This window comes from Trachurus japonicus, chromosome 4, assembly GCF_045865225.1.
Source record: "Trachurus japonicus isolate A0001 chromosome 4, Traja_1.0".
In the NCBI taxonomy this organism is placed as follows: Eukaryota; Metazoa; Chordata; class Actinopteri; order Carangiformes; family Carangidae; genus Trachurus; species Trachurus japonicus.
In genome coordinates, this window is record NC_140910.1 from 27,642,382 (window position 1) to 27,665,367 (window position 22,986).

General features: G+C 41.8%; 2 protein-coding genes across 3 annotated transcripts; one reads left to right on the forward strand and one right to left on the reverse strand.

Annotated features, from left to right (window-relative positions):
• Positions 1 to 22: 22 nt before the first annotated feature.
• LOC146989108 (uncharacterized) lies at positions 23 to 12,899 on the forward strand. 2 transcript variants are annotated; one of them, XM_085775066.1, is made up of 11 exons: positions 23 to 187; positions 2,527 to 2,584; positions 4,784 to 6,258; positions 6,758 to 6,875; positions 7,559 to 7,630; positions 8,422 to 8,484; positions 9,681 to 9,768; positions 10,991 to 11,103; positions 11,215 to 11,424; positions 11,540 to 11,734; positions 12,762 to 12,899. In XM_085775066.1, the coding sequence occupies exons 3-11, from the start codon at positions 4,784 to 4,786 to the stop codon at positions 12,798 to 12,800; spliced, it is 2,373 nt and encodes a 790-aa protein (XP_085631192.1). In that variant the 5' UTR covers positions 23 to 187; positions 2,527 to 2,584; the 3' UTR covers positions 12,801 to 12,899. The 2 variants fall into 2 exon arrangements, with proteins under 2 accessions (XP_085631192.1, XP_085631193.1); XM_085775067.1 differs by lacking the exons at positions 23 to 187; positions 2,527 to 2,584; positions 8,422 to 8,484.
• A 1,692-nt stretch (positions 12,900 to 14,591) lies between these two features.
• LOC146989109 (E3 ubiquitin-protein ligase TRIM65-like) lies at positions 14,592 to 22,203 on the reverse strand. The gene is made up of 9 exons (XM_085775071.1): positions 22,171 to 22,203; positions 20,310 to 20,675; positions 20,116 to 20,211; positions 19,140 to 19,373; positions 18,349 to 18,508; positions 18,158 to 18,199; positions 17,101 to 17,163; positions 16,781 to 17,019; positions 14,592 to 15,209 (listed from the first exon to the last, which is right to left on the reverse strand). Exons 2-9 carry the CDS (start codon positions 20,658 to 20,660, stop codon positions 14,907 to 14,909), a joined length of 1,488 nt encoding a protein of 495 aa, XP_085631197.1. The 5' UTR covers positions 20,661 to 20,675; positions 22,171 to 22,203; the 3' UTR covers positions 14,592 to 14,906.
• Positions 22,204 to 22,986: the final 783 nt, after the last annotated feature.

The following is a 22,986-nucleotide window of genomic DNA, read 5'->3' on the forward strand; positions in this document are numbered from 1 at the left end:
TCTCCCCCTCCTCCCCCCTCCAGGATCACACAGTCACCGCTGCTCTTTGCTTCCTCCTCCTTCTCTTCCTCCTTCCCGTTGTCACTCACCCACGGCTGGAGAAACACGCGTTTCATCCACCACCACCACCACCGGCCTGGTCTCTCTCACTCACTCCGACAAGACAAAACCAAAACAGTAAGTAACAGTGGGATTAGTGTTGACAGACATTTTAGGGGAAATTAATGAACAGACACTCGGTAGTTTTTATTTTTATTTTTTAGAGGCAGCGGGTACTCGGCTTGTGTGTTAGCCGGGGCTAGCGAGCAAGGAAGCGGCTAGTTGAATGGGACAGCTCGCTAGTGCTAACGGTGCTAACGCCGCTGCCGCTGCTATCGCCGCTGACGTTCTTGCCGCTGCTAACGCTGCTAACGCTGCTATATCGCATCTATGACGCTGCTGCCGCTGCTAACGCTTCGAGCGCTCCTAACGTTGCTACGCTACGCTGCCGCTGCTAACGGTGCTAACTGCTGCCCAGGAGGAGCGGTAGGCAGCCAGTCAGTCAGTCACGCCGCCGCCAGGCAGGGCAGACACCGGCAGCTCCAGCAGCCGTGGTTGTGTGTGACATTTTACATTAATGTTTAAATTGAAAACTAACAATTTAGTGTCGTATTTTAAGGAGCCGTTGTCATTTTAGGTGTCGTGTTAAACGTTCGCCACCAACTGAGTGCATCTCATGTTAGCTAACGTTAGGTTCCCCACTTGGAGATGATGAAAGACTGCTAACGTTAAAGGTTAGCCGGGTAGGTGATGGGTGACAGCTCCGTGGAGGCAATTAACTGACTCTTCCTGTTCAACATCTCACTCTACAAGCTTTTTCCTAATGTTATCACAAATGTATGACCTAAAATATCTTGAGTTGTAGCATAATGTCCTCTATACATCACCTATTTTATCTCACTAACTCATCTTCATCCACTGTGTCTGCAGGCTTTGAGAGGTCTTGATAAAAAAAATATTGGTTTGATATAAAGTTTACAAATATCTGGCACTCTTGTATCCTGGGTTGGGGTTTGAAAACTGGTTGGAAAACCTCCAGATTCTTTTGCACTAGGCCTCTCATTCATGACACATGTCTTTTTTTTATTACTTAATAAATCCATCTGTCCATTAGTCAATTCATAATCTGCTGCTTCAGTAGGCTAATGCTTGTATTTCCAGCTAGTATTATTATGTACAGGTAGGGAGGAGGGACAAAAATGTGATAAACATCAGCATATTCATGCACCCCAAGTCAAGGCATTGCTGCTTTCTCGTCAGTGATTGCTTTCATACATAAGTATGTATGATGTAAATGTTTTTTGTGTGCAGTTGAACTTGGTGAATCCTGCAGAGACCTTTTTCACATTTGGGTAGTATCATTTCTTATTGCTGTGAAACAATGTAGTGTATTTAGGCTACTGTATTGAAGAAAAAAAGAACTAGTTATAAACAACAGAAAAGTACAGTACCAAATTAAATACTGATCATATTATGTGTTTTCCATAATCAACAAATTACATCACCAAAAACAGATCCAACATTGAATTGATCTCAATAAGTCCTGTGAGTGTAACCATCCACAGCCCAATATAGCTCCTGTTTCTGCAACACAGAGCTCTGTTGTGGCCCATTGATTATTAAAAACACATCAATGAGTCTTTCTGTTGCACCGGATCACATGTTAGTTCATTAGAAAACACACACACACACACACACAAGTTTATTTTGGGTCGATCACTGTCCTGCTGCCAGAGAAACTCAGTCGTGCAACTTTGTGGCTAAAAATAGTACCCAACAAATACACTATCAACAACATATGTTTAAGGAGTGATTACTAAAAACTGACTGCAGTGACCAGCTGCTCCAGGGAATTGATCCATGTTTTTAAAAGTAAAATGACTATTGATATCCTTAAAATGTCAATAGAAAGTGGCATGTGATGTCATGGTGTATGCAGTTGCCAGCATGGCTTAAAATCTGCACAGTTGTAACATCTAGGCTAATTAAACTACTAGATCTGCTACTAATTTACTTTATTGCCTCATTGGACTGAGGAGATTTGATCAGACTGCTTTTACAGCAGAAGTCAGTTTTGTTGGAGAGAAATTAACTGTCCCCTGAGCTTTCAGGAGGAAAATGGATGAAGGGAGAAGAAGGGGGGGGTTGGCTTTGTCCAAATTTAGTTTGTTAGATTTTAGAAAGTGACACTGAAAGCTTTTCTCACATTCATCATCACATACGACTAAAAAGAGGGATGTTAAATCCTGTGTAATAAGGCTGACTCTCATGTTGTGGTTTTGTTTTAGAGAAATCTTTAACATGTCACTTCTTTCCTCTCATGTTGCATTCAGAATTTGACAAGTGAGTATTCCTTAAAAACTTGTTGTTTCTGTCTTGTCTTGCTGTTTTTTATGTGTATCCCTCTGTATATTAGTGTCATTGTATTGCAAGGTGGTGATTGTTACATTTCTTTTCCCAATGGCTTGCGGTAAACTGGATGAAAAGAACGTGTTGAGCATTTGACTTTGATACTAGTTTGAGCTCAGCAGCTTGACAACAGAAGGTGAGCTAAGAGCTTGAAAAAATATATTTTATTTTTTAAAATAGATAAACATTAAGTAGGAAATGACTTCCCAAAACGGTGTTCAAATGAATTTCAGTGGTAAATGAGTGGAAATCGGATTAAAAAAAAAAAAAGAACTAGTGTTCATATGATGAAACGTTAAGGGAATACATTTCCTGTTTTGCAACTCAATACTTCAAGCTCATTAAAACTGCATGGCCTGCTCTTTGTGATTTGTTAACAGAGAAGCCCAGTGCCTGGTGAAACAGTTGTTTGCATGCTGGAGCATATCAGTCTGCAGTTATTGTGATTTATTTTATTTCATTATCTTTATTTTGCCTGAAGACTCATCACACCCTTTACTTTTATTGGCATGCGTTCATGCTATTGTGTCAAGATCGGTCTTGTCTTGTGGCTCAGTTTTTGATATTCAAAATGAGTCTGTTTTTACTGTGGATAATTTATTATACACTTTGTTATAGTTGTAGGTCGGGCAAGCCAGACATTTTCAAGCCATTTATGATGCAATCAAAGGTTCAGACCTGGAGTTAAAGTGCCTCTTGGATGGTCCAGTCCTCAATAGACACATGCGTCTCTAGTTATCGAATTGAACATCAGCACTTTTTATGCATATAAACTAGGGCTGCAACTAACGATTATTTTCATTATCGATTAAGCGATTAGTTGTTTGGTCCATAAAATGTTCAAAAATGTCAATCAGTGTTTCCCAAACCACAAGATGACGTCCTTAAATGTCTTGTTTTGTCCACAAACCAAAGAGATGCTCAGTATATTGTCATAAAGGAACAAAGAAACCAGAAATATTCACATTTAAGGAGTTTAAATTTGGGTTTTTTTTTTCTTTAAAAAACCACTCAAACCGATTATTCGATTGTCAAAATAGTTGACGATTAATTTAAAAATCAATTAGGCCTATTGTTCGATTAATCGATTATTTGTTGCAGCTCTGATATAAACATGTGCGTGTTGTTGTGATAATGGGTCAAAGAGGTGTTTAATCAGTGCAAGAAGTTTAAATGACACTTGAAATTCTCAACGAAAAAGAAACACCAATACGTCGCAGACCATACTCATATTGTAGTGGGTCACTAGTACAAACTAATCATTGCATGAGAGACGGTGTAGAAATACTTTTGGCCCCAATTTGATCAAACTGGGACAGGACTGATGAGACGGTGGCGGAGGATGTCCTTACTCGTGGCTCAGGTTGCCTCACATCGTGGTCGTCTTTGATACGTCTGTATTTCGAGCCGAGCTGTGATCGGATCACATTAGATGCATGTTAATGTCGGGTCGGAGACCTGGTGTGGCCTGGTTACCATGACGCCAAAGATCTTCTCTGTAAATGCATATAAGGGGATCACAGTGTTGTACACATCTACTAAACTGATTCTTGGCATTAACCTCCCTAAAGCGCTGCTAAAAAAAGGTTTTTCAGTAGATTGTTGTTGAAACTGATTGTGTTGCAGGAAAAGCTCCACCTTTGCACCTTTTTTTTTTGCTGTTCTAGTCTCTGGATGTCATTTTGGCTACAGCAAGAGTTTTCCCATAGTGCCCTTAAAGGGATAGTTCAGCATTTTGGCAAATTGGCCCATTGTTGGATTGTGTATTTGATGAGTTTGATGAGGGAAACCAAGAAATCCCATGAGCCTCCGTAGCGTAGCTCTGAGCAGCTCGCAGCTCTGCTCTGCCATTCTAAAAGTAGCTTGCACCAACAATTAAAGGTAACAAACCTACTCCTAAAACTATTGGGATTATGGCAATGGGCCAATTTGCCAAAATGTTGAACTATCCCTTTAAGAGTGACCCACCTAGGCTGTTTTGCTGTAACATTGGAAAGACTAATTCTGCTGTTTATGACTTTCTGGATGAGACTGACTCTTGACAATACGTTTATTCCATCATGCAGTTAACATTTTAATTCATCTGCACGGTTTTACTTTTTATTTCCCTGCATGCCGTTTGTGTTTGTCTGGGACTGATTTGTGTTGTACATGCAGCTCTGTAAAAAAGCAAACGTTGGTGTCTGTAGTGATGAGTCTCGATAGATCAATCCCTCTGTGTCTGTAAACCTCCCTGCGACTCTCTAAATAATCCAAAAGCCTTGTACTTGTTGTTCTCTTTTTGCTTTCTTCTTCTTTTTTTTTGTTTTTTTTTCTCCCTGCAACGGATCAAAAGATGATGTCTAAGAAGACCTCCCAGTGCTCCGCGGCGGATCAGTCGGAGCACGATCAGCCTCCCAGCCACTGTCAGGTGGACCGGTCCGCGAACGCAGCATCGGGCTGTACTAGGAACAAGTCAGAGTCGAGTCAGAGAAACGGAGAGACGGCGTCCTCCTCCCCGGAGAGCGGCAGCCTGAACGGAGATAACGGGAAACGCAGCGGGAAAAGCCGCCGCCGCAAGAAACGCTCATCTAATCCCGAGAGCCGCCCCGAAGAGAAGGCGGACGGTAAACCCAAGACGGAGGAGAAGCCGGGGAAGAAGGCGGCGGCGGTGGCGGCGGCGTCCAACCGGCCGTCCGACCCCGGCGCCGGTCTGGCTGGCCTGCAGTCCGAGTGCGCCAACGTGTGGTTTGAACGCAGCAGCTACGAGCGAGCCGAGAGCCTCTACCAGTGCTGGTTGGCGAGCTCTTCCAACGGGACCACGCAGCCCAAACGCTCTCCTCCGGCCCGAGGGAAACACTCAAACTCTCAAACATCCGCAGCCGCCGCCGCTCCATCGTCCTCCTCGGGGCCGGCCTGCAGCCATGGCGACCAGGTGGCCTGTCACCACGTCGTCCAGTCGGTGTGGGTGAACAAGACGACCTTTGACCAAGCAGAGCGCCGCTTTGTGGAAGCGTCCATGATGCAGCCGTCCATTCCCAACTCTCTGAACCTCCCGGCACCGTCGAACCGCCGCTCCCTCGCGCCCAGAACGCCCGATGAAGGATATCAGTCTCTCGCTCCGACCCCTGCGACCCCTGTGATCCAGCAGGCCGCCGCCACCACGCCCATCACACCCACCACACCCACCGCACCCACCGCCGGCGCCGCCAATCGACAGTCGATAAACGGATTGCCTCGCGTCCCAGTGGAGCTGCTCAGGGACGTGTGGCTGGAGAAACCACAGTACGACCGCGCCGAAGCAGCTTTTTATCAGAAACTCTACGGCGGCGGCGGTGGCAACTCAACGTCCAAGCGCCCGACCTGCACCGGCGGCGCCTCCACATCATCGAGAAGCAGCGACCACCACCCTCAAAGCCTTGTAGAGGAAGAAGAAGAGGAGGAGGAGGAAGAGGCGGTGGCACTGGCAGCGGCGGCGGAGGAGAAGCCCGTCGCCCAGCAGGGTAAAGCCGACGTCTTTCACGCTCTGCACCCGATCCAAGAGGAGGAGGAGGAGCCGGCGGCGGTGGAGGTCCTCGCCAAGGAGAAGAAGAAGGAGGAGGAATCGGGAGTCTGTTACTTCCTCCACCCGGACAGCGAGCGGGTGTGGTTGGACAAGTGGCGGTACGACGCTGCGGAGAGCCGTTTCCATGGACACAGTGGTGGGAATAAAGCCGCCGCCGCCGCCGCGGTGGTGGTGGCGGTGAAGAAAGGTGGTGGGAGGCCTGAAGCCGAAGCCGAGGCCTCGCCAGTCGTCGCCTCCACCGCCCCGACCGCCCCGCTGAGGGACAAGTATGAGCAAACTGGGAGAGTGGAGCCGCTCCAGATTTTTCAGTTCATCTTTCATTGTTTTTCTCTTTATGCCATCATGTGTTTCCCTTTTTACTGAATGCGTGAGTTGTTGTTTTTTTGTTTTTTTTTCATTCCCCACCTTGTTCATTTTTTTTTTCCTTCTTTCTCCTTTTTTTTCTTTCATTTGTCTTTGTTCATTTGATCTTTGTATGTTTATGGTTTTGTCTGTATGAACCATTGTTGTGTTTTGCCAGCTTTGCTTCATTTAAAGCTTCTTTGGGTTTTTCTTTTGTATAGTTGTGTTGGGACTGTTGTCTGTTTGTGCAGATAAAAGAATACAACAAGCATTTATTTCACATCTAATAAGTGTGATTATTCTATTTTTTCTTTTTGTTATTATTAGTTGCAGTAACATAGATTTTTCTTTTTCTCTTTCCCTGACCTGCTGTGTCCTGTTCATACATCCCTCTCTTGTCCTCCCTCGCTCTCTTCTCCATAGAAAGATGAGTGCAGTCGACTTTCTCGCCCAAGAGAAGATCTGGTTCGACAAACCTCGCTACGACGAGGCAGAGAGACGCTTCTATGAGCACATGAACGGCTCATCGCAACCAACGCAGGTACCTTCTTTTTTTTAAGCTTTACAGCCTGAGTTTACCTTCTGCAATGAGGTCGCTCTGTTGACCATGATAATGTTCACTTGTGTATATTTTGTGAATGAAGCAGCTGTGTTCTCTTTCTCTCTAACTTTGTGACATCATTAATAATACACATTATAACAATTGATAATGTTAGACCTACATCTTGTTTTTGCACCACATTACATTACCTAACAGTATTTGGGGAAAAGAGAAAATTGATATTGAACTTGACTTTTTGAGTTTTGATGCAGTTAATCAACACACAAAAGCCATGTGATCAAATTAATGGGATGGGATTAGAAGATAAAATATTGAAATGATATACACAACTAATCAAAAGTTGTAGAACTGCACTATTTTCCACTTTTTAATTAATTATACACAGTTCAAGTTCAGTAAATATATAGCGTATCTGGCTCTTAAGCTTTAGATAATTAAAGTAAAAGATTTAATGATTCTTTGTCTTCTCTACAACGCTTTGTTTAATTTTCAGAGCTTATTGAGACATTAGGTGTAATTTTCATGGAAACATAGATGTTCAAAAACCTTTTGACTTAGTGAAGCTTTAAGTTTTCATTGCACATTGACTCTCTTTTATATTGAAACTCAAAATGTGAAGATAAGGACGGATCAGCACTGACTCTTGTTTGTTTTTCTTTCAGGATGTTGGCGCGAACACTATTCTGCAAGACATTGCACGGGCCCGTGAAAACATCCAGAAATCTCTTGCAGGAGTGAGTATGATCACTTTGTCTTGTATCTGAGCTGCAGTTGTGAGAAATATCTCATGTTTTCCACCTGGACTGAGCCGTTCGCTGTTAGAAAACATTTAATCCACCGTGCTAAAAAAGTCCTAAATCATGTGAAGCTGCAGAAATGTGGATTACACTTCGAACAGAGAGAGATTAGAGATGTCCTGTAACCAGGGAAACGTCTGTCAGCACCTGTAGACTTCTGCTGTGATACTTATTTATTATTAATAGAATATATCCAGCTGTTAAACCCCCCTCATGGTCATGTGGAAATATTAATGATTACACACTAGAAACACTCCTGTTGCAGCAGTTACCGGCCCTGTCGGTGGTGCTACGTGTCATTTTGACACACTTCAGTCAAACCACTTTTAACTACTTTGACCTTTTGAAGTCAGATAAAGAGCAGATAAGAGCATTTGTGCAGTTGTAGATGTTAACACTCAGAAAACCTTCGTTGCATTCAACACGTAAGCTCAGATAAGCTTCAGAGAATTCATCTTGTTTTACTTTAATAATCCTGTGTCATTCTCTTGTTGCCGATTAAGTGTTTGTTGGTTTTCTGAATCAAAGTATAAGCCGTCTGTTCGGCTCAAACCGTACAAACCTGTTCTGCCTGGCGACACATTAAGTGCAATGGATGTTTTCACACAACCTCCCAGTTCGACACTTCCTCTCCTTCAGCTCGTCGAACCTTATTCAGTTCTTGTCCCTTGTCCTGTCACACCTGAGATCCCTTCTTCCTCCTCCTCCTCCTCCCCTCCTCCCCCCAGCTGAAGACAACACTGTCTAAGAGAGGGTCTGATCTACCTCCCATGAGCCAACACTCCCAGTTTGTAAGTGCCTCCGAAGGCTTGTCGTGTGTGTCACTGGACGCTCCGCTCTGTCAGCGAGGCCTCGCTGACGTCCACGCTCCAGTTTGAGTTGATTAGACTTCAGCCTGTAGTCGACTCGGCTGTTAGATGATGATGACGATCATGATTATATTTTTGTGTGCAGTAGGGATGTCACGATTATAGATATTCTTGGTTTGCTTGGTCTATTGTCATTGAAATAATTGCGGTATTACGATTATCATGATTTATTATGCATTAACGAGGAACTATGTAAGTCAGGTCGCTTTTCCACTGTTTCACTAACCCTCCTCTCTGCCATGTGCATTTGTTTTCAACAAAGCCAGCGAGAAATCAATCCATGGAGCTATGGATAACATTATTTATCATATATGATGTTACCATCTACGTATGTGTATATTTTTGTAGTTTAATCATTCTGTCATAAACAAGAGATTATGGATTACATGGTGCGTTTGTGTCGCGGTGCCACAGAGACGAGAGCTGGGACACCGGGTCAGAGGCTCTGATCTTGCAAAGTTGTTTTTCAGCCCAGAGATGCAATAAGTGACACGCAGGTGGAAGGCAGAGAGCCTCCTAGTCATTTATTAAACTATCACAGTTACTCTGAAGCTGTTTGATAGCATAGTTGAGCTACAAATCCTGCATAGTTCCTCTTGAATTAATTTTTACAACACAACACTATGAATGTGTAAAATCAAATATAGTCAAAATATAATTACATTACTAAGTATATATGCACAAAATATTTAAAGTATCTATTAATAGAGGACCAATTAATCCTCCAGGGGAAATCTAATATTCAAGTCAAAAATTGTCATCAAATGTTTAAGTTTATTTGAATCGTTTTTGTTTTCTTTCTTACAAATAACACGCACAAATATTTAAATTCCTACCAATTCCATTTAATTTCTAAACAAATAATCGTGACATCCCTGGTGTGCGGTGTTGCAGAGCCAGACCAAGTAGCTGCTTCTCACCCTCGTACTCCTCTCAAGGTTTAATCTCCAGCTGCTGTGTTTGTGCTGCAGGCGTCTGGGTGTAGATGCTGCTGAGATGGGACACTGGCTGTGTGTTGTGTGCTGTGGTCACATACGTATGAGCTCCTGGGTTTGTCCATTTTAGACGCAACTCTCACTAAACTTCAATAAATCCCTCTTTGTGTCTTCGTTGTGCAGAGCACCAGCAGCAGCGGCGCAGGTGACCAAGGAGAAATCATCTCTCGCATCAAGAGCCTGGAGCTGGAGAACCACAGTTTACACAAAGGTCGGTTTGTTTGTCAATGCTGATCCACGTATTGATGCCTTTTTGCTTTTTCTTCATCTGCATGGAGGGTATTTTAGTGTCCACTGACTCTGTGTGTGTGTGTGTGTGTGTGTGTGTGTGTGTGTGTGTGTGTGTGTGTGTGTGTGTGTGTGTGTGTGTGTGTGTGTGTGTGGTGTGTGTGTGTGTGTGTGTGTGTGTGTGTGGTGTGTGTGTGTTGTGTGTGTGTGTGTGTGTGTGTGTGTGTGTGTGTGTGTAGCTATTATTAGATCTGCTGCTAGCAAATACATCGATGACACGACGATGGTTATAAATAACTGCAAACATTTGTCGACTCCAGCTTCTCTATTTTTGAGGCTTGGCCGCTTTTATCTGTCAGATCAAGACACATAACACAGTTTTCAAACAGTCCAAGTAGTGCAGGGGTGTCCAAACGTTTTTGCAAAGAGGGGCAGATTTGGTGTGGGGGCCGACCAGTCAGCCTGGCATCCTTTGAACCATTAACATTAAATGCAAATTAACTATTTAATACTTTTTTTTTATTGCAAATGGCATTCTTTTCATTTCTTCACATATAATACAAATAAATCTAACAAGTTTTTACCAAAATCACTCTGCTTTTCATATGAAGACCACATAAAATGAAGAAAAAGTAAACTAAGTAAACTTACAGGAAGCTTAAACATGTCTAGGTTCATTTGAAACATAGCATATTATATTTTATATTATATTTTAGAAATGGGCTGGAAAGGGTCAAGGGTCACGCGGCTAGAGTGCGGCCACAGGTCTGCTGCCATCTACTGGTGAAATATAAAATAGCGCTTTTTTTTGTACGTGCTGGCGGCCGCATATTATTGATTTTATGACAGAGGCTGCGGGCCGGTGGGAATTTGAACACGGGCCGCAATTGGCCCCCGGGCCGGACTTTGGACATGCAGTGGATTTGCTGAAAAAGGCAGATTAATGAAAATATTTGTTGTATAAGTGCATGAGGACTCAGTTATTAATGTTTGGTGTGTATGTGGTTCTGCCTATGAAACGTATGACAAAAGGCTCAAACTGCAGCTTCAAGTGATTTAGCTTAAACTAGGAGATGTATTGGTTTATGTCACTTAGCGATGACTCAACAGGACAATGAATTGATCAGAATTATATCGTCAAAACCTCAGTAATTCACTAACGAGTAACGAGTGTATATGATGTGACTCTGCTGCTGTTTGTTTAGTGGTGGACGACTTAAGAGCAGCACTTTCCAAACTGGAGTGTCGGGTAGCGGTCCTGGAGAAAACTCCTGCAGTTGTGACTCTGGCGCCGACTCCATCAGTCCCCTACACAAATGTAAGTCTGTGCAGAAAGTTTCCATCGGTTCATTTTGTTTTACAGCAGGAGAAAAACCACTGCAGAGGTTTTGTATAAGTGAACAGCAGGATGTTTTCTTCTTCTCCACAGGGCACTACCGTCCAGAAGAAGGCCGGCGCCCCGGTTAAAGAGGAGGAGGACGACGAAGACGACGACGATGATATCGACCTGTTCGGCAGCGATGAAGACGACGAAGAGGCAGAAAAACTGAAAGAGCAGCGATTGAAGGAGTACGCAGAGAAGAAGGCCAAGAAGCCCGCCCTCATCGCCAAGTCCTCCATCTTATTGGACGTTAAACCCGTAAGTGTTCTTGTCCAGATGTTTAAACTCTCAAGAGACAAAAAAAACACAAAATCTCTTCATCTGAATGGTCTTTCATCACCATCTCCTGTGTTTTTTGTGTTTTTATTCTCAGTGGGACGACGAGACGGACATGGCGAAGCTGGAGGAGTGCGTGCGCTCGGTTCAGGCCGACGGCCTCTTATGGGGAACGTCGAAGCTGGTTCCCGTGGGTTACGGCATCAAGAAGCTCCAGATCGCGTGCGTGGTGGAGGACGACAAGGTGGGAACAGACCTGCTGGAGGAGGAGATCACCAAGTTTGAAGACTTCGTAAGTGCTGCTCGCTGTTTGTTGAGTTGAGTTTGGTGTAAATCACAGGCAGCTGTTAAGGTGGTTACAGTTAATTCCAGGCTGCAACACATTAAATCTAATCTTTAAAGGGATAGTTGAGGTTATCATCAGTTTAGCTGCTTGAAAATGACCCACAGAAATAATACAGTATCTTCTAAAATATTTGCTTTATGCTGAATATTTTCCCATCAAAACAAAGTGAAGTTCAGCTCTTTCCGATTCGATTCGTGCTGTAGGTGCAGTTAGAAAAAAAAAAGCAGAACTAAAGGAAAAAGGCTCTAAATGTCGTTAAATAAATGCTGTTATTCTGTTGAACATTTCTTCTTAGTTTGACTTGGAACAAAATCACAAACTCAAATGGTCGTTGTTAACCTGTTTATTCAGTGTTTAATTATTTGGTTAGTGTCTTTAAATATCCATCATACGCAAAAAAAAGTCAGTCAGTTGCCAGTTTCAGTTACACCCAGCTTTATGGAGTTGAATCATCCCGGTCTTTTATTATGAGGATGTTGCTGAATTGTGTTACAGCCTGCAAAGTAACAAACTGCTGCAGTGGGAGCAGCCGTCTGTGAAATAATGTTTTAGCCACTTTTATGTCCCTGAGAAAAGTTCAAGTTGATTTTGTCACCTTGTACGCTTTTTAAAGCTCAACTTTCTCAAGTGTTGAACTCCAGTGTTCATGCTACTCAGCTCTGACAGCTGAGCTAAAGTGTTTGTGCACTTGTGCGTAGGATTGTACGATACAGCTGAGAAAATGTAGTTGGGTTGATGTTAAGAGAAAAGGTAAAAATATTCAAAACAAAGATTGTTCATGTACTTCACACAACGAGGTGTACCTATTAAACTGGCAGCTGTTATATTACAGTGAATCAGCATTACAGGCACAAAAAGGCATTAACAAAAAGTTGAAATGTTGCACTACAATATAGGAAAAACAGATTTCACTATAAATACTGTTAATATTTGAAATCTGGTGAACTAATGTAAACGTTTTGATCTGTTTCAGGTCCAGAGCGTCGATGTAGCAGCGTTCAACAAGATCTGATCCCAGTCCGTCTGTCTTTCTGTGTCTTTTCGTCACGCCTTGTTTCTCTGCTGATTGTGTCAACGGTTAATAACAATAAAATCCAACTCTAGCACTGAAGCTAATGCATCTCTCTCTTTTGTTCTTTAACACAGTTCAAGTTCACCCAAAGTGGCGTCTCGGCATGCAGATAGTCTGAGTGAAAGGAATTAGGAGTAATGTTTCAGTTTCTGTTACCTGAGGAAAAAAAACAACTCTGCTGCATAGATAAAAGTATTTACAGTACAATCACTAAATGTAGTGATCAGTCACAGGCGTGTCATGAATTTCTATATAGCGTTTGAGAATAAATGTGGTTAAACTAGTTGAGAGCCTGAAGCCTCATGAATCATTCACAACAGATGTTTGTTTTGTGTCTATTAATAACCACACACTACACATAACAGGAAACTCCTGGTAACAGGCGCAGCAGTGAACGAGGTATCAAGTGTTTTCAGCCTGCACTGAAAATAAAGGCTGATATGGAAGCCTGTTTCTGCTAGGGAAGGAAAATAGATATCCTTAAGGTAAATCATAATTATGAGACAAAAAGTCAAAATTGTGAGACAAAAAGTTGAAATTATTAGATAAAAGGTCAGAATTGTGAGATAAAAAGTCATAATTATGAGACAAAGTTAAAATTATTAGATATAAAGTCAAAATTGTCGGATAAAAAGTCAGAATTATGAGTGTCATCATAATTCTGACTTTTTATCCGACAATTATGACTTTATATCTAATTTTTATCTAATAATTTCAACTTTTTTCTCATAATTTTGACTTTTTATCTCACAATTATGACTTTTTATCTTACAGGTGGATGGACCAAAAATGTTGGTTATGAATTCACAATCCATCTCTGAGTCAAATACCAAAGAGCTGCTAGACCCATTGTGCTCCAGTATCTCATAAGTATGACTATTGTATCCCACAATTTCAACTTTATATCTCATAATTATGACTTAACATTGAGGATATTTATTTTCCTTAAAGGGATAGTTCACCCTAGAATGATATTTCGCTCATTATCTACTCACCCTCATGTGGACTAAGGGCTGGAAGAAGTTTCAGAGTCCTCCGTCCCTTCTCTGAGTTACAGGGGGTCTTGGCGTAGCAGTGCATGTCCATATAACGGTTGTAAAGGGACACCAGAGCTCTTCGTAAAAAAACACACACAAAAAAACATCCAAATACCTCCATGCTGCTCGTATGTAATGTCCGTCTTGTGCTGAAGCCCCAAATTGCGTAATTGTCCCGAAAAAAATTAAATAAGTCTATATTTTAAGCTTGTTTGTAGCGGAAGCTTCTCGAAGCTCCTCTTCCTGGTCCGTCCAAATCTTGCGTGATTTGCGCCAGCGTCAGTGCGGTTACTGCGAATCACGCGAGATTTGGACGGACCAGGAAGTGGAGCTTTGAGAAGCTTCCGCTACAAACAAGCTTAAAATATAGACTTATTTAATTTTTTTCGGGACAATTACGCAATTTGGGGCTTCAGCACAAGACGGACATTACATACGAGCAGCATGGAGGTATTTGGATGTTTTTTTGTGTGTGTTTTTTTACGAAGAGCTCTGGTGTCCCTTTGCAACCGTTATATGGACATGCACTGCTACGCCGAGACCCCCTGTAACTCAGAGAAGGGACGGTGGACTCTGAAACTTCTTCCAGCCCTTAGTCAACATGAGGGTGAGTAGATAATGAGCGAAATATCATTCTAGGGTGAACTATCCCTTTAACTGGCGGAAACAGACTTCCATACAGTAGGCTGAAATTAGTATAAAGTTGAAAAAACTAGAAAACGTTTCAGCAATGTAAAAAGTCAGAGCTACATTAAACTTAAATTTCATCTTCATGCATCAAGTTACTGTTTTGCCTCTTGACTCTAACGATGCAGTCTACAGGATTAATACAACTACAGTTTCTTTTGGTCGTCATTTTATCAGTAATAATGTATTTATTATAGATAACTGATGTATCCGTTGTGGTCCAGAGTCAGTTTTTCTAAATAACATCAACATCTGGAGAAAGACTTACTGACCCAACGGCGTCCAGAGTGTCTCAAGAGCAGCTGCCCAGATGTTTCTCCCATCAGTCCACGGTGCAGAAGGCGATGGATGACTGCACTCCGAGCCACGCCGCCGGGTACAGCGGCTGCGTGAAGCTGCTCTCCACGCGGTGCAGCAGGTGGACCCCCGAGGGCGTCACCGTGTAGAAGCAGAGCAGCCCGGCCTCCTGGTCCAGAAACACCCCGATCCTCCGGGACGCCGCGGCCGGAGGGATCACCAAGGCCTGCTCCTCGTTGCCATGGCAGTAGACCAGGGAGGAGGCGGAGCTGCAGCGCACGCTCCACGACACGGGGTTGTGTCCCAGCCGGCACTGATTGGACGACCCCTGAGGGGATGGACGCAAAAATCAATCACATGGTCACAGATTTAAAAACAAAGGGCTACAGCTATGACTTTTTATTCTCATTTTTTTATATTCTTTTATCTCATATTCTGCTATTTCATTTTTTTGTCTTTATTTAGGCTAAGTTTAGTTTAGTTAAAGCAGAAGTAAGTGATATATTTGTGTTAATATAAGTCTTAAATAGTTATATCTTCCGACAGCAATCACTTACATAGAGTGTTTGGTCTGAAACACGGGTCTGTCAGTCACTGCTCTGCTCTGAGCCGAGGAGAAAACATTTATCGTATCCTACAGTTTTTATCCAATGAGGAGAGAGAACGGCATGCAGGGCTGTGTGTGCAGCCAAGGAACGCCGTGAATGTGGCGACGTAGGGACGAGGACTGTTATGGTGCGTTCAAGGAAACTCGTATTTTTCCGACCGTGAAGTGGTACCAGTTCGATCTGGTACGAGTTCACGGGTCGGAAGTTACGAGTGGCCGTTATAGTGACTTTCACAGGTAAAACAGGTCGGAAAAACACGAGTGGGTTGCCTGGAACGCTACAAAGTCTTAAGTTGTGACTTGAAGCTGTAATTTACGATTTCAAAAGCCTGCCTGGAACGCAGCATTAGCGAAAACGACCGGACCACTTACTTCTGCTTTAATTTTACTTTATTGATATTTTATCAATAGTTTAGATGGTGACAGTGGTTTTTGTTGTATTTGATGCTGACTTCTGCACAAAAAATAGTGTTACAGCAACCATGTGTTATATTATATTACTGTAATGACTTATCCTTATCTGATTGTTCCTTTTTTTTGTATGTTTTTGGGCTTTTTTATTACCTTTAATTGATAGTGCAGTCGAGAGAGAGACAGGAAATGGGGAGGCAGAGAGTGGGGGAATGACACGCAGGAAAGGGCCGTCCGACGCGGGACTCGAACCGGGGCCGCCTGCACCAAGGACTGAGCCTCAACATGGGGCGGCAGCTCTTCCCAGTGAGCTAGACGCCGCCCCCTGATTGTTCCTTTTGAGTCTTTTTTTTCCCCAGATTGTAGCAGATGTTAATTCCTCTATGCAACTTGTAGGAGCTGCAAATATAAATGTAGGTGCAACTGTTTAGCCTGAATGGATAAAATAATGTAAATAAATGAACTGTATTTGTTTGTGCACACAACATTATGAGTCTTTAATGAGATAAATAAGAAAAATGATTGTGTGTGTGTGGTTTTTGGCCTGTAAATTAAAGGGTTACCCAATTTTGTCGTCTTTATTTAGGCTGAGTTTAGTTTTTCAGCTCATAATTTTGACCTTTTATAACATAATTATGGCCTTTTCTCTATTGATTATAACTAGTTATGTGAATATTTTTCATCACGCTCTGTTTAACCTTGTGTTTTTCTTTTACCTGCGGAGTTGGGCTTCCACATTTATGATTTGAATCTTGCACATAGCGACACATTTGGAGCAGATGAAACTGTGATACAGCAGCTGACGGTTCATTAAAACTGTTTCTTCTGTCACGATTTTGCAAGCATTAAACATTATATTTACTCTCAATTTCCCAGCATACCTTTCTCCCGATGCCCTCGTAGGCGAGCCCCAGTGCTGCCTGCTGTCCGTCCCACTCGGCCTCCCAGTAGCAGCGGCCCTGGAGCCCCTCGCGACACAACACCTGGCCCCAGCTGTCGAAGCGGTCCGGGTGGTCCGGGTAGTCCTGACACTCTCCGGTTCGACTGACCATGCGGTTCCCCTGAGTCAGAGTCAGCTCCTTGTGCGCCGTGAACGGGTCCAAGGACAGCGGACTGAAGTCTGAACAGGGGGAAAAGACCATGTGACATGAGGGATGAGGCAACTGGGAGCTCTGGTTCAGACTGGTTTGGTTTTACTCACAGTGAACGAGATCGTATCGCTTGTCTGGAGAAGGGACGGGTCCAGAATCATAAGACGCCATCGCTGCAGTTAAAAAAAGAGAAATAATGACTGAGTTAAGAAAGTAAATCTTCATCAGCTATTAATAAAAATAAAACATGGATGAATAAACATAAGTTGTGACTGAAAAGTCAAAAATGTCACAACTCGTGTATTTATTACTCACACAAATAACATAATAGTGCAATTTTTCACTTACATTTGCATATTGTATTTTTTATATAAAGTATAATGATATTTTTTCTTATATTTTATGCATCTATTCTTCTATCAATGTGCAATATTCTGAAATTAAAAATGATGTACATAATTCTCAAACTATCTTTAAATGGCATGTAAAGATAAAATATATATACTGTATATACTGTATATATTGTTTATTATCAACATTTCCCCAGGAGGAAATCAGGTTATGTTACAGTTGCTCTGAGATTAGACAATATAAAGGATATAAAAAAAAAAAATTGACACATATATTTATTGAATATTAGAAAACTATGTCCTTATACTATGATATGTATGAGGGTAACACTTTATTTTAAGGGGTCCTTGTTCCTGTGTATCTACCTAATTAATTACAGTGTAATTACCTATGTAACCGTATGTAATAACATGTACTTACATTGTAAATACATAGTGTATTCTGGTGTACTTACAGGTCCTTGTTACACTTGTAATAAGAAATGCTTGTGCAAAGAGAGAGGCCACTTTGGCATTTCTTATTACAAGTGTAACAAGGACCTGTAAGTACACCAAAATACACTATGTATTTACAATGTAAGTACATGTTATTACATACGGTTACATAGGTAATTACACTGTAATTAATTAGGTAGATACACAGGAACAAGGACCCCTTAAAATAAAGTGTTACCTGTATGAGGAAAAATAGAGCTTTAAGATTGCATTGTCATGTTATTTGTATGAGTACATATCAAATAAACAAATGATCAAATATTTAAAATGTGCTGATGTGTTGCTATAGTGACACAGCAGGTGGCGCATTGATGACACTCACGTTTGTTGGGCTTCTCCATCTGCAGGACGTTCACGTTCTTCACTGTGGAAACAGGACAAAACAACATCCTGATAAAAAGTTCACATGAAACTAAAGGCAGATTGAGATGTTACAGCGGCGGACGGACGGACAGAAAGATTCAGACAGACAGAGACAGACACACACACACACACACAGACAGACGGACGGACCTGCGGAGGCGACGCTGGTGAACTGGCTGTGAAACAGAGTCTGCAGCTGCTCCTTCAGCTCTAACACGGCCGTCCTCACCGGCCCAAAGGAAACATGTGGACTGACGGTCAAACAACTGGATCCAGCTGCAGGGACGGGGCTGCTGTAGGACTGACACACCTGCACAGGACACACAGGACACACAGGACACACAGGACACACGGGAAACACAGGGGACACACGGGACAGCACCAGCAATCAGCACTGGACTCAACAAGTTCTACAGCTAGGAGGGCAGTCAAAAACAAATATTGATAGAGAAGATTTTCCCTGTCTTCTTGAGACATGAAAGACCTGGTCAGCGTCCTGATAGCTGTACTGTCAGATGTTGTCACCTCTGTATTAAATATGAAAGGAGGCCCCCACATGAGTTGTATAACATGCATCAAGATATGCTCCCTCTGCTGGACAGGGCAAATATAATCCTACAAGGCTGAAAATGTCAATAGTTTACATGGTGATTTTTGTCGTATTTGAGCCTCTAACTGTAATTTGTGCACAAAAATAATGTTGCTGGACTTGCAGAGACAATATTAATGACAAATTTAATTTCTTAATGCTTATCTGATCCTTCCTATACACACACTGAGGTTTTTTTTTTTGTTTTTTTTTTACAGATTGTATCAGATGTTTATTCCTTTGTGCAACTTATAGGAGCTGCAAAATATAAAACTGTACAGTCTGAATGTATAAAACAATGTAAAACAGAACAAACTGTATTTCATTCATGAATAATGTGTGTGTTGCTCACCTGTGTGATGCGTTGTTGGTCCCGGCTGTGCGTCAGCTTCTCCAGCTCGGCCTCCCTCCTCCTCAGCTCTGAGATCTGCTGCTCCAGACGATGCAGCTGGTTCTCGGCTCTCGTCACCTCGGCCTTCTCCTGAGCTCGGATCAGCTCCTTCATCTCAACGCGACGCCGCTCCAGGAAGTCCTGCAGCTCGGAGAAGAGCCGGCTGTTGTCCTTCACCGCCGCTTTGGCCAGACGCTGAGGACAGGAACCAGATCAGAGAGTCTGAGAGTCTGAGTCGTCTGTTAATGATGCAACAGTCTTATCCTGATTAATACGACGGAGTATTAGGGCCACAATGAGATTTTTGGTTTTTTCACATAGTCATAATTTTATGAGAATAAAGTCATAATATTTTAACCTGTTGCTTTAGAGGAGGAAAGTTATTAAAATGAGGCAGTGGAGCATTTCGTTAAGTTTACTTCAGTGTAGGTTTCATAAACAAGGAGATACTTCATCTTTTGGCTCATCAGCACCACATTGTCATCAGTATCAGGACAGAATATGCAAGAAAATGCATCTATTCTGCAGAAAGAACCAGGCGGACTTGGAGGAAAAAACTGCTTTTTACTCATAAAATTGCCACTTTTTTGTAAAATTATGACTTTATTCTCATAAAATACTGCCTTTTTCTTGTAAAATTATGACTTTTTTCCTGTAATATGATGACTTTACTCATAAAACTATGACTTTATTCTCAAAGTCTGTGAAAAAAATGTTTTTCTCAGTGTGGCCCTTATACTTCGTCGTAAACATGTAAGATGCACAGACAAGTTAATGCATTTCTCTGCATTAATCATTTTTTTCAGATTCAGATTCAAATATAAACTGAATCTGAAATCTATAAACTGTGATGTGTCAGTTTCTGTCATCTGTGGTCTGTTGAGGTTGAACATGTAAAGTTAGATGCACTGTGACCTGCAGCGTCTCCTCTACTCACAGAGAAGGAGTGAAGAGTTTGTTTGAGCTGCTGATGCTCCTGCTCCCTGTCTTTGATCTGCTGTGAGATGTTCCTCCGTGTTTCCCCCAGAAACCTCTGAAACAGCAGCGTGAACACGACACACACACGTTGTTAGGATTAAAACAACAGTGAACAATCAGCTAGAGACAGTGTCAGTATCTCCCCTCCCTCACCTCTGCTCCAGGCCTCTCAGGACGAACCGAGGACACGTCAAAGGTGGCGTGTGCAAAGCCGTGGTCCATGTCGAGAGGAGGGGCCGAGGGGCCGTCGTCGTGGTCCAGCCGGACGGCGCCGAGGCTCTGCATCATCTCCACCAGCAGGTTGTTCCTGCCGAGCCGCGGCCGGGGGCTGAAGGTGGCTCTGCACTGAGGACAGCTGCAGACCAGCTGCCGGTCCCAGTGGGCCGTCAGGCAGCTCATGCAGTAGCTGTGGCCGCACGGCACCGTGACGGGATCTCTGAGCAGCTCCAGGCAGATGGAGCAGCTGAACTGGGCCGCGTTCAGACCGGGGGGAGACTGAGCCATCGCAGCTGGAGGAGACTGAAGAAAGAGACAACACGGAGTCATGATGCTGCCTCAGCTCAGTAGATCACAATAGATAGATAGATAGATAGATAGATAGATAGATAGATAGATAGATAGATAGATAGATAGATAGATAGATAGATAGATAGATAGACTTTATTGATCCCAAGCTGGGAAATTACAGTGCAGCAGCAGCATTACACAGACACACAGTGATGATAACAACATATAGTATAAGAATATAAAGAACAGACTATACATAATAAAATAGCAAAATAGCAATAGTAAATAAAATAAAATGTACAAAAGTATATACAACAGAATTGGCCGTGTTGATTTTAGTGCAAAGTAAAAGATGTGCGATGTGTGTGTAGAAGAATAAAGTGCGCAGTGACTGTAAGTTATGACCAGAGTTTTTCAGCTGTTATTACAATAGTGGTAGTTGTAGTTTATTTAGGTCATATCAATAGTCAACCCATCATCATCAATCTTCCTTCCAGACTATATTCAATCAAATTTATGAGTTTATAATTATGGCACATGATGAAAAGGAGTAGGCTGAAGCTATCGAGCTGCCTACACTTTAATCCTATTCATGTTTTAAGCCTTAAAGCTTCATTTATTATTCAATAGTGCCAAAAAACAAGAAAGATGCCAAACTGCTTATCAAAGTCAAAACAAAGATGTCATAATAAATCCATAATCCATCAACCTTTTGATGGATTATAGGCAGAGAAGACGAGAGAATGAGAAGATTTGAATTTAAACTAAATATTGTTTCACAAAAAAATCTTGAAGTACCTAATCTTTTTTAAACCATGAATCTGTTGCACAAACACGGAAAACACTTGTTCACACAAATAACCTGGTAAATCATCATGTGCAATAATTTCTAAATTTCTATTTCACAAATACAACTCTTATGATATTGTCTTATTTAGTTTGTATATATTTAATGTTTAATTGTACATGTTACATTATATTATATTTGAAGGAACAGATATTATCATTTTACTGTTTTTTGTCTCTTTGTACTGTCGCTGTGCTGTAACACTCCTAAAGTTTCCACTGTGGGATTTACAAATTTTTTTTCTTATCTTGATTTTCATTCATAAAATGTTTTTTTTCCACCACATCTGCACACTGCTATTTTATGAACAGTGGCCAAGACAGTTAATAGACAGAGACGAGGACTTACATATAAGAGTAGCTTCTTATTTACCAGTGATCACAACTAATAACAATACTGAGTTTATGTTTAACATGGAGGAAAAGTTCATAGCCTATAATTTAAATTAAACATCTTTAAATCACTTCAGCTGCATCATGAAGTGATGAGTGTTTATCAGTAAAAATCTGACATTTCACTTCAGAGCAAAGTCACGTTAAAACCTATAACATAAGAAAACACCGTGTTGCGTTCACCGTCCTGCAAACTTCATTAAACTATATCTGTTTTAAAAAGAAAATGTGATGGTGTTTAATACTATAATACATCCATGGTGTTTACCTGCAGCTGTGTGTCTTGTGCAGGAGCAGCTGGAGGAACAGGAAACAAACGACAGAACCAGACGAGAGAGAAAAGAGTGAAAAATAAAGGAGAAAAGTCTCAGTTGAGTTTGTTAGACCTCCCCCTGTTGGTCACACACCGGAACTGCAGCGTGAGAGTTTGTCACTTTTACAGTAAGTTCACACAATAACTGTTCTCATCTGTGAGTTACATTACATTTGGATCAAATTATAAAACATAAACACATAAAATACATCATAATGTCAAATATTTAACACAGTACAAAGTCATAAAATTGTTTCATTTCAATCAAAAAGACACCTGTCTCTGATCTTCTATAGGCTACTTCTTTTGAAATGAATAACAAACTAAACTTACCTATATTTTACCATTATGGTGTAAACTACTGTTAATTCACCAACTAAAACGTGTGTTTCTGGGTCATTGGGTCAGATTGTTTTCTGAGGCTGTAACGACTCCATGTGTCCTCTAGATAGAGCTGTTTATCCTACTACGATCCACCGGGTTCAGATCATACTGTACACACTGCTGAGACATGATATGATATGATATGATATGATATGATATGATATGATATGATATGATATGATATGATGACACTGAACACAAAGAAACTGCAAACAGGGCTGAGGGCAGTGTGCTTACATGCTTGCTTACATAATGACAGTTTTTGCAGGTGTATTACAATGTTTATAGCTTTTTTTTTACATTCGTTTTGGTGTTTGTATTTCATCATAAACCATGAGTTGGGAAACTAAAAATTGTGATTTGATGATGAAGGAAAAGATGGAGGAT

Bases quoted from the DNA above. Each gene is read 5' to 3' on its own strand.
- LOC146989108 (XM_085775066.1), top strand. From the start codon at position 4,784: ATGATGTCTAAGAAGACCTCCCAGTGCTCCGCGGCGGATCAGTCGGAG. The intron at 6,259-6,757 runs GTATGAGCAAAC...TCTTCTCCATAG, and splicing joins ACCGCCCCGCTGAGGGACAA to AAAGATGAGTGCAGTCGACT. The intron at 6,876-7,558 runs GTACCTTCTTTT...TTTTTCTTTCAG, and splicing joins GCTCATCGCAACCAACGCAG to GATGTTGGCGCGAACACTAT.
- LOC146989109 (XM_085775071.1), bottom strand. From the start codon at position 20,660: ATGGCTCAGTCTCCCCCCGGTCTGAACGCGGCCCAGTTCAGCTGCTCC. The intron at 18,200-18,348 runs GTCCGTCCGTCT...CTGTTTCCACAG, and splicing joins CACCAGCGTCGCCTCCGCAG to TGAAGAACGTGAACGTCCTG. The intron at 17,164-18,157 runs GTGAGTGTCATC...TTTTAACTGCAG, and splicing joins GATGGAGAAGCCCAACAAAC to CGATGGCGTCTTATGATTCT.